Below are 15,364 nucleotides of genomic sequence, written 5' to 3' on the forward strand. Positions count from 1 at the left end.
TTAAAACTGAGGAAAATTTCAAAAACACATGGTTGTATAACAAGGGGAAACATGTGGGCTGTTGAAAAAGGGAAGTCAAAATTGCACTGGATATGCCTGAAGTTGCTCTTTAGGCTCTTACACAGGGGCAGGGAAAATTCCAGTGCTTTATTTTTTCCAAGGAACATTTTCCATTCCATAAGATCATTAACAGCAATGAATGGATACTAGTTACAAATATATTAGGCACACCTTCCAGTTTCAAAATGTTCATCTTTGTTTACTTAATATAAGTAAAATAAATAAATAAATAAGATCACTCTCTAGGTCAGGGGTTGGGCTAGTTTCACAGGTGGGCAGGAATGGACAGGTGGGCTGGGAATGAGCAAAACTTGAGCAACTACAACATGCTCAAGTATTGCTGCTTGTTCCTGCTGAACCACAATAAGCCAACAATCATACCTTAAATATGAGTTATAGTTTAGGTGGATATACAAGGACAGCAAACTAAACTGATCATCTGTTCTTTTCAGGTCTCTGTGCCCATAGTGGACAGAAAGTAGGTAGAACCTGGGCAACTGGCCAATGATGGTAACTGCACCTAATGAAAACTCCTAAAGAATGTTTCACTATATGGAATCTGCCTGGCTTTTTATGTTTTTAGGTTATTCTTCTTCTGATTGTGTGTTTATTTAACTGATTGTGGTATTGTTTGTTTATATTGCTGTAACACACTCTGGATGGTTAACAAAAATCATAAACAACCTGATGGTCTACAGATTTTGTTGAACTCCACATCCCATCAGCCTGGGCAACATAACCAATAGTCAGAGAATATGGGAGTTTCAGTACCAACACACCTAGAGGACCACAGCTTCCCCATTCCTGCTCTCAACCTGTCCTGTGGACAGCCTCAGTGCACAGCTGCCGTCATTGCATTTAGGCATAAGCAAGAGAAGGTCAAGAACTTGCAAGGAGGACTGCTTGGTTCTCCCACCATAACTGAGCTTCACAGTCCTGCTCCCAGGACCTTTTGATGCTCTTCAAGGAATCTTAAACCAAGGATGGGGAAATTGTGATGCTCCTGAAGTTGCTGCACACCATCAGTCTCAGGCAGCACTGTCATTGCCGAGAAGATGGTATAGCAGATATAGAATGCTGGACTAAGATCTGGGAAACCAGGGTTCAAATCCCCGCCTCAGCCATGAAGTTCACTGGGCCAGTCCCTCACTCCCAGACTATCCTACCTCACAGGGTTGTTGTGAGGATAAAACAGGGGGAGAGAAATACATTCAACACCTTTAGCTCCTTGAAAGAAATGCAACAAGCAATAACTAACACACGCTGGGAACCACAAGTCCCTCACCCTTGCTCTAGTCCTGCCTCCTACAGCAGCCAACCCGGTGCCCCTGGGAAGCCACATAAAACCTGCACATGATGGGTTGGCATCAGCCCTCGCAAAGCCAACCCCTCCCTCCCTCCCACACCACAAGTGGAATAAACATGCGCCTGGAGGATATACACTTCGTCTGAGGGCGTTTCTTCCATACATTAAGTATCAAACAGCAGATTACTCAGGCAAGCAAGGACTTAGCATGGTAAACCTTCCCAAGTCCCTGACCGAGATGGGCGTAAAACGACTGATGAGGCATAGCTGTCAACCTTCCCTTTTTTGCGGGAAATTCCCTTATTCCAGTGCCGTTTCCCGCTGCTATCCCGGATTGTTAGATATCCCATAGACTGTCCCTGGGATAGGTGAGGCTACTGATCCCTTATTTTCAAATCTGAAAGTTGACAGCTATGCTGATGAAGATCAGCGATCCTCCATTCCAGATGTGCTGGACAGCTGCTCCTGTCATTCCCGAGCACTTTTTGGGCATGCTGGCTGGGCGGCTGATGGGGAGGACGCATCTGGAGGGCCGCTGGTTCTGCAGCCTTGGTGTAAACGAAAAATAAATAAATGGGCGCGCGAGGGTAAGGTGGGGGGGGGTGATGGTCTCTCAAAAGGACGGATGCAGTTTCGTATGCTGGCTCCCCGGAGCTTAGCGCTCCGGGTGGGGTTGTTAAAAAATGAAAATAAAGTGTTCCTCTGAGCATACGCAGAGGTTTGAGGTGATTGTGGCGCGCGATCTAGAGGCCGCCGCCGCCCTCGTCCTCCTCCCCGTTTCCCGCGCCGTACCTCCTCTGGGCCGCCGGGCTCCTGTGAGGAGGAAGAGAAAGCGGCCGAGGTGGAGGGCTCCTCCTCGACCTCCTCGCAGCCCGGGCTGGCAGCGGCTGGGGCCGGAGCCGCTGTCAGTGCTGTCGCCCCCACCGGGACAACGACGTCGGCCTCGGCAGCGTCCATTTTGTGTCTCGGCAACCACCGGTCGGTAGAGCAGGAGTTGTGGGGGCAGGAGGGGGGGCGGGGTAGGGACCCCCTCAAAACCCGCCCCCCTCCGTTGGCTCCCCCTCCTTTTCCTCCCGCCGCCCTCCCTCGGCAGCGACGGGTATCGCAAGAAACCGCGAGAACGACGCTGAGCGCTTTCGCGCGCGCGGGAATGGGAAGGCAAGGTTGTGGTTGTTATGGTTCGGAGGAGCGCGTGACGCGAGACAGGAGGCTCCTCCCCCTTTGGAAAACTGCAGGGGCGAATTTTAAGGGTTGCTTCCAACGGCATCGTCGCGCTTTTAATAGTCAATACCGGTTAATTAATAGCATTTAGTCCCGCTTGAGCATTTATATTTTTTATTTTTGGTGCTAGGTTCCTTCCTCACTTTCTTTTTTTCCGTATTGTTTTTTTCATAAGGAGCGCGGGAAGCTGCTTAAATCAAACTAACGATCCACCTGGCTCAGTATTGTCTACACTGGTCGGCAGCAGCTTTCCAGGCTTTCTGACGGGGGGGGGTGGCAGACATTGCACCTGGGTCCTAAAACCCGCAAGGGATGTGCTGTTGATGCTGTAGCGCTTAGCCACAGCCCTCGCCCACCCCCCAAAAAACACATACACAAACTTCCTATTTCCATATTTGAATTTCACCAGCTGTTTTTTCTTTGTGAACAGTCCGGTCTTTTGATTTCATACAGCACATATATGTATGTAATGTATATTATAAAGACAATAAATACTAGTAGTCAGAAGGTGTTGCTTCCAACGTTCCTCTTGTCTGTTATGATGACTGCCTTTATCTTTTATACATTTACAGCGCGTTTAGGTGCTAAAGCAACAATAGATAATCTGTTGAGAGGTGGTTGGGGTTTTTTTCCTATTAGCAATTTAAAAAGTGGACGTTTGCAAGGGAGGGGGAAGTTAATAAAGAATCTTCAAATCATGGCTACACCATCGCCTTACATGCATACCGATCCTTATCCAGACAGTCTTAACTCATGCTCGTTGCTTTCCTCCCTTAGTTTTAAACTTCCGACACTTATGATGATGTTATCATACTGACGATTAGCATAAACACCAAACTGATTAATTAATTACTAATGTTCACGAAGAAGATTTGTATTTCCCCCCATAGCTGTCAACCTTCCCCTTTTTTTGCGGGAAATTCCCTTATTCCAGCGCCGTTTCCCGCTGCTTCCCGCTGCTATCCCGGATTGTTAGATATGCCGTAGACTGTCCCCGGGACAGGCGAGGCTGCTGATCCCTTATTTTCAAATCTGAAAGTTGACAGCTATGATTCCCGCCCCCCACCCCTCTGTTCCCAGTTCCCCGCTCTTTCCAAGCGCTCATAACAGAACATGCGCGAGTGACCCCGGAGAGGGAGGGAGGGAGGAAGGACCGAACTGAACATGCGTAAAGGCGACTTCCGAGGCTAGTTCCTTTACGTTGAGCCCTTAAACCCATAGATATAGGAAAAAAATGAAGAGGAGCACGTAGCTTGAACTGCCATTACAAACTTTTTAAACAATTAAATTTCTATACCACCCTTCAGGCGAGGAAATCAGAAAACTAATCTTCACAGTATTCAACTATAAAGCATGTGTCATATCTATTGATGTATGCAGGCGGAAAGTTCAATACTCCAAACATATCGATTTTTTAAAAAATTGTTATTTGTCTGAATTTTTAAAGCAAATTTAATGTGTAGGTTTCAACATGGTCAGGTACTAATGCAATTTGTTTTGTGATCCTGTACACATCTCCCCAAAAGGAAAAGGGTCTTACTCCTAGGTAAAAGTTTAGGACTGATGCCTTGATTTGTCATCCAGCTGTTTGGTCCATTAGGACTGGTAGGACCGAGGGCTGAGAAGCTCCAACAATAGACAGAGTCAGACGAAATGATAGACAGAGCTAAATAATCCTAGTTTTGTCCCCGTCCTCTGAGAAAGCTCTGTTGGCAGTGCAAGACATGACATTAACATTTAAAAACCTTCCTTTTGATGGCGCCCCAGTCATGCCTGCCCTCAGAGGGGAGCTGTCACAAGATCTTGCATTAGTGATTTAGATCAAGAAAATGGTGCAAGAGAAAGAGTCAAACATTATCAGCTTCCATGCCCTGATCCAGCTGAGGAAAGGAGGGACATGCTTTCAAATACTGTAAAAGTAAATGTTATGTACTGAGTTGAATAGGATCCAAACTGCAGCAGTCTGATTGGTCCTAGAACAATAGGATCCAAAATATATTTCAGTAAATATGTAGGATATCCTATCATAAAGGTAAAGGTAAAGGGATCCCTGACCATGAGGTCCAGTCGTGACCGACTCTGGGGCCAACCTTCTGATCGGCAAGTCCTAGGCTCTGTGGTTTAACCCACAGCGCCACCTATCCTATCATAAAGGTAAATGTAAAGGGACCCCTGACCATTAGGTCCAGTCGTGACCGACTCTGGGGTTGCGGCGCTCATCTCGCTTTATTGGCCGAGGGAGCCGGTGTACAGCTTCCGGGTCATGTGGCCAGCATGACTAAGCTGCTTCTGGCGAACCAGAGCAGCGCACGGAAACACCGTTTACCTTCCAGCCAGAGCGGTACCTATTTATCTACTTGCACTTTGAGGTGCTTTCAAACTGCTAGGTTGGCAGGAGCAGGGATCAAGCAATGGGAGCTCACCCCGTCACGGGGATTCGAACCGCCAACCTTCTGATCGGCAAGTCCTAGGCTCTGTGGTTTAACCCACAGTGCCACCCGCATCCCATATCCTATCATAACATCTCCTAAATAATGTATTTTGCCTCATAAAACAATGGTGGGCTGAAGGTATTTACAGTACTGTATTATTATCATTATTATATTTACATCCCACCTTTCCTCTAAGGAGGTTCTCCCCCTCTCCCAATTGTTTCCTCACCACAACCCTTGTGACGCAGGTTAGGCTGAGAGACAGCAATTGATCCAAGCTCACTCAAGGAGCTTCATGGCTGAGCTGAAACTTGAACCCTGGTCTCGCAGACCAACATTCTAATCAGCATTCTAGTTTAGGATGTACTGGTATACAGGTGAAACTCGGAAAATTAGAATATCCTGGAAATTTCATTTATTTCAGTAATTCAGCTTAAAAGGTGAAACTAATATATGAGATAGACTCATGACATGCAAAGCGAGATATGTCAAGCCTTTATTTGTTATAATTGTGATATTATGGCGTACAGCTGATGAAAACCCCAAATTAACAATCTCAGAAAATTAGAATATTAAATGAAATCAGCAAAACAAGGATTGCAAATAGAGCAATATTGGACCTCTGAGAAGTAGAAGCATGCATATGTACTCAGTACTTGGTTTGGGCCCCTTTTGCATCAATTACTGCCTCAATGCGGCATGGCATGGATGCGATCAGCCTGTGGCACTGCTGAGGTGTTATGGAAGACCGGGATGCTTCAATAGCAGCCTTAACTCTTCCGCATTGTTCGATCTCATGTCTCTCATCTTTGTCTTGGCAATGCCCCAGAGATTCTCTATGGGGTTCAGGTCAGGCGATTTTGCTGGCCAATCAAGCATAGTAATCCCATGGGCATTGAACCAGGTTTTGGTACTTTTGGCAGTGTGGGCAGGTGCCAAGTCCTGCTGGAAAATGAAGTCAGCATCCCCATAAAGCTCATCTGCAGAAGGAAGCATGAAGTGCTCCAAAATCTCCTGGTAGACGGCTGTGTTGACCCTGGACTTAATGAAGCACAGTGGACCAACACCAGCTGATGGCATGGCTCCCCAAATCAACACTTCACACTGGACTTCAAGCATCTGGCATTGTGTGCCTCTCCATTCTTCCTCCAGACTCTGGGTCCTTGGTTTCCAAATGAGATGCAAAAGCTGCTCTCATCAGAAAAAAGGACTTGGGACCACTGAGCAACAAACCAGTTCTTTTTTTTCTTTACCCCAGGCTAGATGCTTCTGACGTTTCTTGTTCAGGAGCAGCTTGACAAGAGGAATACAACATTTGAAGCCCATCTCCAGGATCCGTCTGTGTGTGGTGGCTCTTGATGCACCAACTCCAGCCTCAGTCCACTCCTTGTGAAAGTCCCCAACACATTTGAATGGTCTTTTCCTGACAATCCTCTCCAGGCTGCGGTCATCCCTGCTGCTTGTGCACCTTTTTCTTCCACACTTTTCCCTTCCGCATAACTTTCCGTTAATGTGCTTCGATACAGCACTTTGGGAACATCCAACTTCTTCTGCAATTACCGTTTGAGGCTTTCCCTCCTTATGGAAGGTCTCAATGATGGCTTTCTGCACAACTGTCAGGTCAGCAGCCTTCCCCATGATTGTGCTTCCTACTGAACCCATTGCAGGTGTTATCGATTGAATAGCTACTGCACCTTTTCACAATATTATAATTTTCTGATATTGTTAATTTGGGGTTTTCATCAGCTGTACCCCATAATCATCACAATTATAACAAGTAAAGGCTTGACATATCTCGCTTTGTATGTCATGAGTCTATCTCATATATTAGTTTCACCTTTTAAGCTGAATTACTGAAATAAATGAACTTTTCCACAATATTCTAATTTTCTGAGTTTCACCTGTATCTCCTTGAAAATTGTGTGGCTTTCCACCTCCCAGTGGTTTTCCAATACTGACAACAATTGTCACTCTTCTTCCTCCTGCCTTCACATGCTAAATTAGGCCGCTGAGATTAAAAAAAAAAAGTTTAGGGGAAGCAGTAAAAGATATGTGGTTGAAAGGAGTGAGAGAGTGAGTTTCAGTTTGGGCACTGAAAATAAACTGCTGGGCTAAGCATGCACTCAAGAGACAGCATTTTCCGCCTGGCTTCTACTTTCCCAGGTTGCACTAATTGAAAGACTATCGATCATAAGGAACTCCCTTCCACCTCTAGCCCCGCCTCCTCCCTTGGAATTTAATTACATCAATTGTAAATCAAAGCCTTTAACTAACGAGGAATGGACAACTTGTCAATATCTGGCTCCAGAAGAAACGGGCTCTCCTACACCCCCACCAACAGCCCAGTCCAAATTGCAACAAATCGAACTAGTGGTGCCAGCGCCGGGAATTGGCCCAATCTTCATGGACTGCCGGGGAATCCTAGAAGCTATTCATGCAGAGGAATGAAATAAGGTCTTAGCGGGTGACTGCCTGGACAGACAAATTAATACCCCCAAATTAGCCTTTCCCTCAAAAGGCTCCCCCATTCCTCCGCGTCGCGGCTCAATCAAGCCAAACCCAAAGGAGAATCAACTACTGCCCTAAACATCATCTCCTGGAATGTTGCCAGCTGGTCCAGATGCCTCTCCCATTCTACAGACATTCCCTTCTACCGTCAAAACTTTAATATCATCGCTCTCCAGGAGACGTGGGCGGCCAAAAATCCATCACTGGAAGGATACTACACATATGCAGTGAGAGCAGTTGCAGGCAGAGGACCAGGGAGGCTCAAGGGGGGGTTATGCATCCTAATTTCACTCTGCCTAAATGCCACCTGTAAGGAACTGTCCCCTCTAGAGCACCTAGCAATGGCCCTACTCATATCCTGGGGAAACTGCAGACATCTGGAATAGACTGGACTCTTATGTCAGGTTACTGCTAACAGACTATCCGGGAGCAAAGGTCCTGCTGGTAGGCAACCTAAACGCAAGGCTAGGTCCTGACGACCCCAGTTTAGAAACTAAATACAGGCAAAAAATAGGGTACCTTGACGACTTTGGCCCGGAGGCCTTACAACTACCAAGGCAGTCAAAGGATCAGCATTCAAATTTTGCTGGAGCCTGCCTCCTTAAATTCTCTAGGCAGCTAAGTCTTCATATCCTAAATGGTCACACCATGGGCGACATCCCCGGGGAATATACACTCATGTCTGGGGTAAGATCCAGCACAATTGATTATATGTTGGTGGACAGTGAATTACTAACAAAAATAGTGAATTTAAAAGTGCTCCCATTCATAGAGGGGGACCATTTCCCTTTGCACCTCCAGGTGTGTCCGTTAAACGAGTCACCCTTCCTGAGAACAGTATACCCTGTAGAGATCACCGCATTAGAGGGACTTGGTTGCCGAGTCAAATGGACCCCTGCACTTGACTCCAAACTGAAGAAGATTCTAACCTCTGAAAAACTCCGTACAATTTTAACTGGCTTTGGAAATAATCCTAGGCCTGAGGACCCAGTTTCCAAGTATGAGAGCCTGCTCCAACAATTAAAACCCCATCTTTTTAATACCACAGAAAAAAGGCCATCTAAACCAATAACATCAAACAAACCCTGGTTTGATCACACTTGCTTTGAGGCAAAGAAAGCCCTGCAAAATGCTTACAAAGCTGCCCTGACAGCCGAAAACTCTGTCAGACACCAAGCCTATCTTGCCGTCCGTGCCCTAAAAAAAGAGTATAAAGACCTAATACGCCACCAAAAGAATGCCTATACCAGAAAATGTTGGATAGAACTAATTAGTGCAGCAAAAGCAAAAGATCAGACACTATTCTGGAAACTGGTAACTTCTGGCACCCATAAAGCTATTTCCCCCTTAACCTCACAAATTTCCCCTAGCCTGTGGGTCTCATTCTTCCAATCTTTGTACGAGGACGCTGAACCTCCACTACGGAATTATAATATAGAACAACTGGCTAAATGGCCGCCTGTTTCAGTAACCGAAGTGAAATCATATATAAACCAACTGAAAACGGCCAAAGCCCCAGGCTCAGACAGCATTGCGCCAGAAATAATAAAAGCACAGGCGGATTGGTGGGCACCTTTCTTAGCCACCCTCTTCACCTACATAGATGACACTGGCCGCATCCCAAGGGAATGGGGAACAGCCATAATAGTCCCAATCTATAAAAAGGGCAACAGAGGGGACCCAGCGAATTATAGGCCGATTAGCTTATTAAGTGTGATTAGTAAACTCTACTCAAAGCACCTCCTTAACAAGTTTACAGAATGACTAGAGAATGAAGATATTCTGGCAATAGAACAAGCGGGCTTCAGACCCGGAAGGTCCACGACAGATCACTGCCTAACGGTACAACATCTCATCGACAAATACAAATCAGGAGGCCAGGCCTCACTATACGCTGCCTTCGTTGACCTAAAGGCAGCCTTTGATACAGTCTCCAGAACCAGACTCTGGGACAGACTACAGGAGACCAATATAGATAGAAGGCTCCTGCTCTTAATTCAGGCACTGCATGCAAACACGGCTCTTAGAGTCAGGTGCAGTCGCCTAGGACACCTAACAGACCCTATTAAAACCTTCAAAGGAGTCAGGCAAGGGTGCCTATTGGCCCCTCCACTATTTAATTTCTATCTAAATAACTTAGTATCTGCACTCAATGACTCAGAGCTCCACCCGCCGAAGCTTGCAAATCGGCATATTTCGGTCCTGCTATATGCCGATGATGCGGTAATTCTATCCAGAACCCCCATTGGACTCAAAAGAGCACTAAGAAAGCTCGCAACATACTGTGAATCTGAATGCCTCAAAATCAACTATCAAAAGACCAAGATACTTGCTTTTGGAAAAAAACCAAAGCTTAGAAGCTGGGAACTCCAAGGCCATAAATTAGAACAATTCACAAACTACAAGTATCTAGGAATGGTGGTACAGGCCTCAGGAACCAACAAACTACACATAAACTCCATCGGGAGTTCAGCGGAAAAAACCGCAAATTGTATCCTCAAATTCTTCAGAGCACAAGGGGGCTTCTTTGTCCCCGCAGCTCTAAAACTATACAAGGCCAAAACTTTGGCACAACTCCTCTATGGTTCCTGTTTGGGCCCACCTTCCTCTGCTTTCTCCCCACTTGAGAGAGTTCAATCTAGATTTCTTAGAGCTCTCCTCCAAGTCCCCAGATGTGTCTCTAAGACATGGGTTAGATTGGAAACGGGGATGATGAGAGTGGAGGCTAGCATCTGCCTAACATCAATTTACAAATGGCTGACATTGAACCTGCTCCCCCGAGGGAGAGCCCCATTGATCCTCTGTGACCAATTCCAGTCGGGCTGGCAGACTGCAGTTCTGAACACCCTCCGAAAATTGGGTTTTGCCCCTCAAGCCCTTCTAAGTCTGGGCTTGGACCAGGCAAAAGCTACGGTCAGGCAAAGAATATTAGACACCGAGAGACAGCAGGACTGTGCAAGGTGCCCCGACTATAGAATTGGAGAAATCGAGAGATATATAGCCACACCAGCAGTATATCTCTTCTTTCTCGTATCTAGGGATGCAAGAAGGGCCTTTATACTTGCCAGAAGTTTGGCTCTTCCCTCGCCGGTCCTGGATGGAGCATTTAGAAGGGTCCCGTATGCCCAGAGACTATGCACCTGTCCATTGGGAGAGATAGGAAGCCCAGAACACTTGTTCTTTAGATGCCCCTTTTATGAAGAGGCACGTAGTAAGATCTTTGCTCCCCTACTGGTGAGGCTCGCCGACCTCCCACAAAAGCAAAAATTTGACCTTTTGCTGCTAGGCAAAGATCAGAAGATGACATGGACGGTCGCCAGATTCTGTGTACAGATCTGTAGGCGCAGACCATCGCCCATCTCAAAATAGTCTGGCATGAAAAGTCCCAAACACGGCTTCATGGATGATTCTGAGTCAACTCTCTGAGTCAGCTTATAGTTGTACATTGCTGCTAAATTTAGTGTTGTACATTGTTTTAATTGTCTGTTTTAACCATATCTGCACAGCAGTTTTTAATGTTGTGAGTGTCCTCTATTTAAGAGGCTTTTACTCTGCAGGCTCTTATAGTTGTTTTAACTGAGAATCTTTTAGTTCTTTTGCTCTCACAGTTGTTTTAACTGCGTGTCCTTGTTTGTTTTTAGTTCTTATTTGTTTTAGTTATCAGTTTTTTATCCATCCACTATCCGTGTCTAATCCTGTATTTTATCCAGATGTTTTATCCTATGCCTTATCGGTTTAAAAAATCCTAACTGCTATTTTATCTATATGCTTTTTAAACCTGGTCTGAGACCGTAATAAAGTTCATTCATTCATTCATTCACCTGGCTTCACTTTGTGGGTGTCAGCATTTCAGGGGAAAACAAAGTAGATCCCACTGACAAGTCCAAATGTTACCCACTCTTGAAAGACAGCTCAGAAGTTAGTAACAGCAGTGGTGCTTCCTTCCTACCACTAGAGAGCACTAGATCCCTACTTAACACGAGCATGGGGTTTTTAAACAGTAGTAAAACATGGCATTTTTGCCTTTCAGTGAAACATATCCTACATGCAGGCTGCTCCATTAGGACAAATGGGGCACTGCCCCACCAACTTCAGTCTGCCCTTAGCCAGCCCTCACCTGCCTACCTCCTTATTTACCTTCAACCAGTCCTGGGGGTGGCATCACTGCCCGTCAGCTTCCTCCTCTTTACTACAGTGGTACCTCGGGTTAAGAACTTAATTCGTTCTGGAGGTCTGTTCTTAACCTGAAACTGTTCTTAACCTGAAGCACCACTTTAGCTAATGGGGCCTCCTGCTGCTGCCACGCCGCCGCTGCACGATTTCTGTTCTCATCCTGAAGCAAATTTCTCAACCCAAGGTAATATTTCTGGGTTAGCGGAGTCTGTAACCTGAAGCGTATGTAACCCGAGCGTATGTATGTACCTGTATCTATCTACCTATATCTATCTATGTACCTATATCTATCTAACCTGAAGCGTATGTATGTACCTATATCTATCTACAGTGGTACCTTGGATTAAGAACTTAATTCGTTCTAGGTGACGGAATATATGGAATTGGCGGAAATGACTGGCAGAATCCAAGACCTGGGAGAAGAGTTGGTGGAAGAAGACTGGAAGAAATTTAAAGACTATCTTCAGAAATACTGTAAAATTAATGAATGTTAAAATGATGTTGGATTGAAAATAAGTGGCATTAGCAACAAAGTTAATAAGAATATGCAAAAATGAATTGATAATGGATGAAAATATAGTTATAATATGTTAAGATACAGAGTTAAGATAAACGAAAGAGGGTAAGGATTTGCTGATTTGATTATTTAAATGGGAATACAAAAAGGGGAGGTGTGAAGAGGCCAAGGAAATAAGCTAATGAGTTCAAAGTTACAAAAAACGGATTTGTTTTTAATTCTTTGTTAACTATTTGTCTTTTGTATTTTGTATTTTTATCCCTCTTTTTTCTTTTTCATGTATTTTTCTATGTTCTCTTTTTTGTATTTTTTTCTTTTTATATGACCTTTTTTCATTTTGTAAACTTATGTTTGTAAAACTTCAATAAATATCTTTTTAAAAAAAAAGAACTTAATTCGTTCTGGAGGTCTGTTCTTAACCTGAAACTGTTCTTAACCTGAAGCACCACTTTAGCTAATGGGGCCTCCTGCTGCCGCTGCACCACCACTGCACGATTTCTGTTCTCATCCTGAAGCAAAGTTCTTAACCTGAGGTACTATTTCTGGGTTAGCGGAGTCTGTAACCTGAAACGTATGTAACCTGAAGCATATGTAACCTGAGGTACCACTGTATTGCTGTTGCCCGCATAGAACTCAAGCAGGATATCTGACATATATACAGTAGAGGGCTTGAGCCTGTAATATAATGTAATATTTAATAATCGATATACTGTAAGAGGGCGCTGTGGTCTAAACCACAGAGCCTAGGGCTTGCCGATCGGAAGCTGTTGCTCGGTCCCAGCTCCTGCCCTCCAAGCAGTTCGAAAGACCATCAAAGTGCAAGTAGATAAATAGATACCACTCCGGCAGGAAGGTAAACGGTGTTTCCGTGCGCAGCTCTGGTTCGCCAGAAGCAGCTTTGTCATGCTGGCCACATGACCCGGAAGCTGTCTGCAGACAAACACCGGCTCCCTCAGCCTATAGAGTGAGATGAGCGCACAACCCCAAAGTGGTCTGTGACTGGACCTAATTGTCAGGGGTACCTTTACCTTTACCTTTATACTGTAAGAGACCACGAAACGATACAGAAATGAAGAGAGATGTTGAAGCTAGCAGGGTTGAAATTACCTAACTACACTCCTGGTGTCCTGGCGGGGGGTGGGTGGGGACCAGACAGCACACTGCCCACCCACCACATACTATTTGTAACCAAAAGAAAAAACATGAAAGAGGGAAGAGAAAATAAGAATTAACCAGTAGAAATAAGAAGGTAGGAAAAATGGCAAAGAAGGAAAGAGAAGGAAATTGAGGAAATGCAAAAAAGTGAGGGGAACAAGAAAAAATAGAAGTGTCTTGAAAAGAGTGGGGGAGGGATGCCCCCCACTTATTTGGGGAAAACAATTATCTCCCTTCCTTAAGCAATAGTGGGATAGTGAAACTCCCTCCAAAAAGCATAACTATGAAGCTGAGCTCCCACCCCCAAGCAGTGTATAAATTTTATGAAACTAATAATATAATAAAATAGCAAACAAAAATACAAATCATTATGATATCACCTGGAGTACTGCATCCAGTTCTGGGCACCACAGTTTAAGAAGGATATTGACTAGCTGGAATGTGTGGAGAGAAGGGCAACCAAGATGATTAAGGGTCTGGAAACCAAGCCTTAGGAGGCACTTAGGTGTGTTCAGCCTGGAAAAGAGGAAACTGACAGGAGATGCGGTAGTCATCTTCAAATATCTACAGGGCAGTCACGTGGAAGATGGAGCAGGCTTGTTTTCTCCTGCTTTGGGGGGTAGGACTCAAACCAATGGCTTAAAGTTAAAGGAAATGTAAAGGTAAAGGTAAAGGGACCCCTGACCATTAGGCCCAGTTGTGGCCGACTCTGGGGTTGCGGCGCTCATCTTGCTTTACTGGCCGAGGGAGCCGGCGTACAGCTTCCGGGTCATGTGGCCAGCATGACTAAGCCGCTTCTGGCGAACCAGAGCAGCCACGGAAATGCTGTTTACCTTCCCGCCGGAGCGGTACCTATTTATCTACTTGCACTTTGACGAGCTTTCGAACTGCTGGGTTGGCAGGAGCAGGGACCAAGCAACGGGAGCTCACCCCATTGCGGGGATTCGAACTGCCGACCTTCTGATTGGCAAGTCCTAGGCTTTGTGGTTTAACCCACAGTGCCACCTGCGTCCCTTAAAGGAAATGAGATTCCAATTAAACATTAGGAGGAACTTTTTGACAGTAAGAGCTGTTTGACAGTAGAATGGTCTGCCTAAGGAAAGTTTTTAAGCAGAGGTTGGATGACCATCTGTCACAGATGTTTTAGTTGAGTTTCCTGCACTGCAAGGGGTTGGACTACATGACCCTCAGGATCCTTTCCAACTCTGCAATTCTATGATTCAGCAAACTGAAAACATTGCAACCCAAGCCTCACAAGTGATCCATACCGACAAGGGTGGGTGGGGAAGGGGCACCATCACCTTTCCCCCCAGCACTATCCCTTTAGTTATTTATCCTCGACATCCAGTTTAGTGTGTGCAACGCTGCCCATTCTCCAGACAGCCAAAGATGGAAGCGGGGCTTTTCCCTTTGCCTTCAATGTTGCAATGTTTGTTTGCACAGACCGGCCAGCCCACCTTAGCGGGAGTGCCGCTTGTGCTGTCCCCTGCGCCCAGCCCAGGTTTTTCCGCCTGTTGCTCATTTCTTGGGCGCGCTCGACACACACACACACACACAAAGAGGCATAGAGTTCTGGCCAAAGGTCTGGGTGCTGGAATCCAGGCCGGGTTTTCACGCCTCTGCAGCCGGGCTGCTAGGTCTGGCTGTGTTGGGAGGAGGAGGAGCGGAGAAGCGCAGAGGGCGAGAGGCGCAGAAGCGGCTGCGCTTTTGCCAAGAAGGCTGGTCGCCGGCGGCAAGCGCCAGGGGTGTTCTTGCGCACTTGGGAGCGCGCGTCCGCTCCTGCTGCTGATTCAACCCACCGAGCTGCTGCCTCCCCGGCATCGGGAAGCTCTGGCCGGCGACGGTAGCAGCAGCAGCTGCCCAGGTAAGGGAGCAGCGAAAGGGAGCGCCCAGCTTAGTTCAGCCTGGCACGGGCGAAACTTGCCGGGTAACTTTCTAGCCCGCTCGCCTTGCCCAGCAGGGGTGCATTTGCCAGCTTGCTTCTGTCCTCCT

The 15,364-nt window shown here is 46.1% G+C and overlaps 2 protein-coding genes across 2 annotated transcripts in view; one reads left to right on the forward strand and one right to left on the reverse strand.

Annotated features, from left to right (window-relative positions):
- Positions 1–2,558, reverse strand: part of SMARCA1 (SNF2 related chromatin remodeling ATPase 1) — a 47,340-nt gene extending 44,782 nt beyond the window's left edge. The window contains exon 1 of the mRNA XM_083595848.1: positions 2,159–2,558. Coding sequence (XP_083451974.1) covers positions 2,159–2,323 — 165 coding nt within the window. The 5' untranslated portion in view covers positions 2,324–2,558. The remainder of the gene's footprint in view (positions 1–2,158) is intronic.
- A 12,311-nt stretch (positions 2,559–14,869) lies between these two features.
- Positions 14,870–15,364, forward strand: part of LOC310754217 (synaptotagmin-like protein 2) — a 58,051-nt gene continuing 57,556 nt past the window's right edge. Inside the window, exon 1 of the mRNA XM_083595872.1 lies at positions 14,870–15,236. The gene's annotated coding sequence lies outside the window, so the exon portion shown is untranslated. The remainder of the gene's footprint in view (positions 15,237–15,364) is intronic.

The sequence above is a fragment of the Podarcis filfolensis genome (genome assembly GCF_964270895.1).
Source record: "Podarcis filfolensis genome assembly, chromosome: Z".
NCBI lineage: Eukaryota > Metazoa > Chordata > Lepidosauria > Squamata > Lacertidae > Podarcis > Podarcis filfolensis.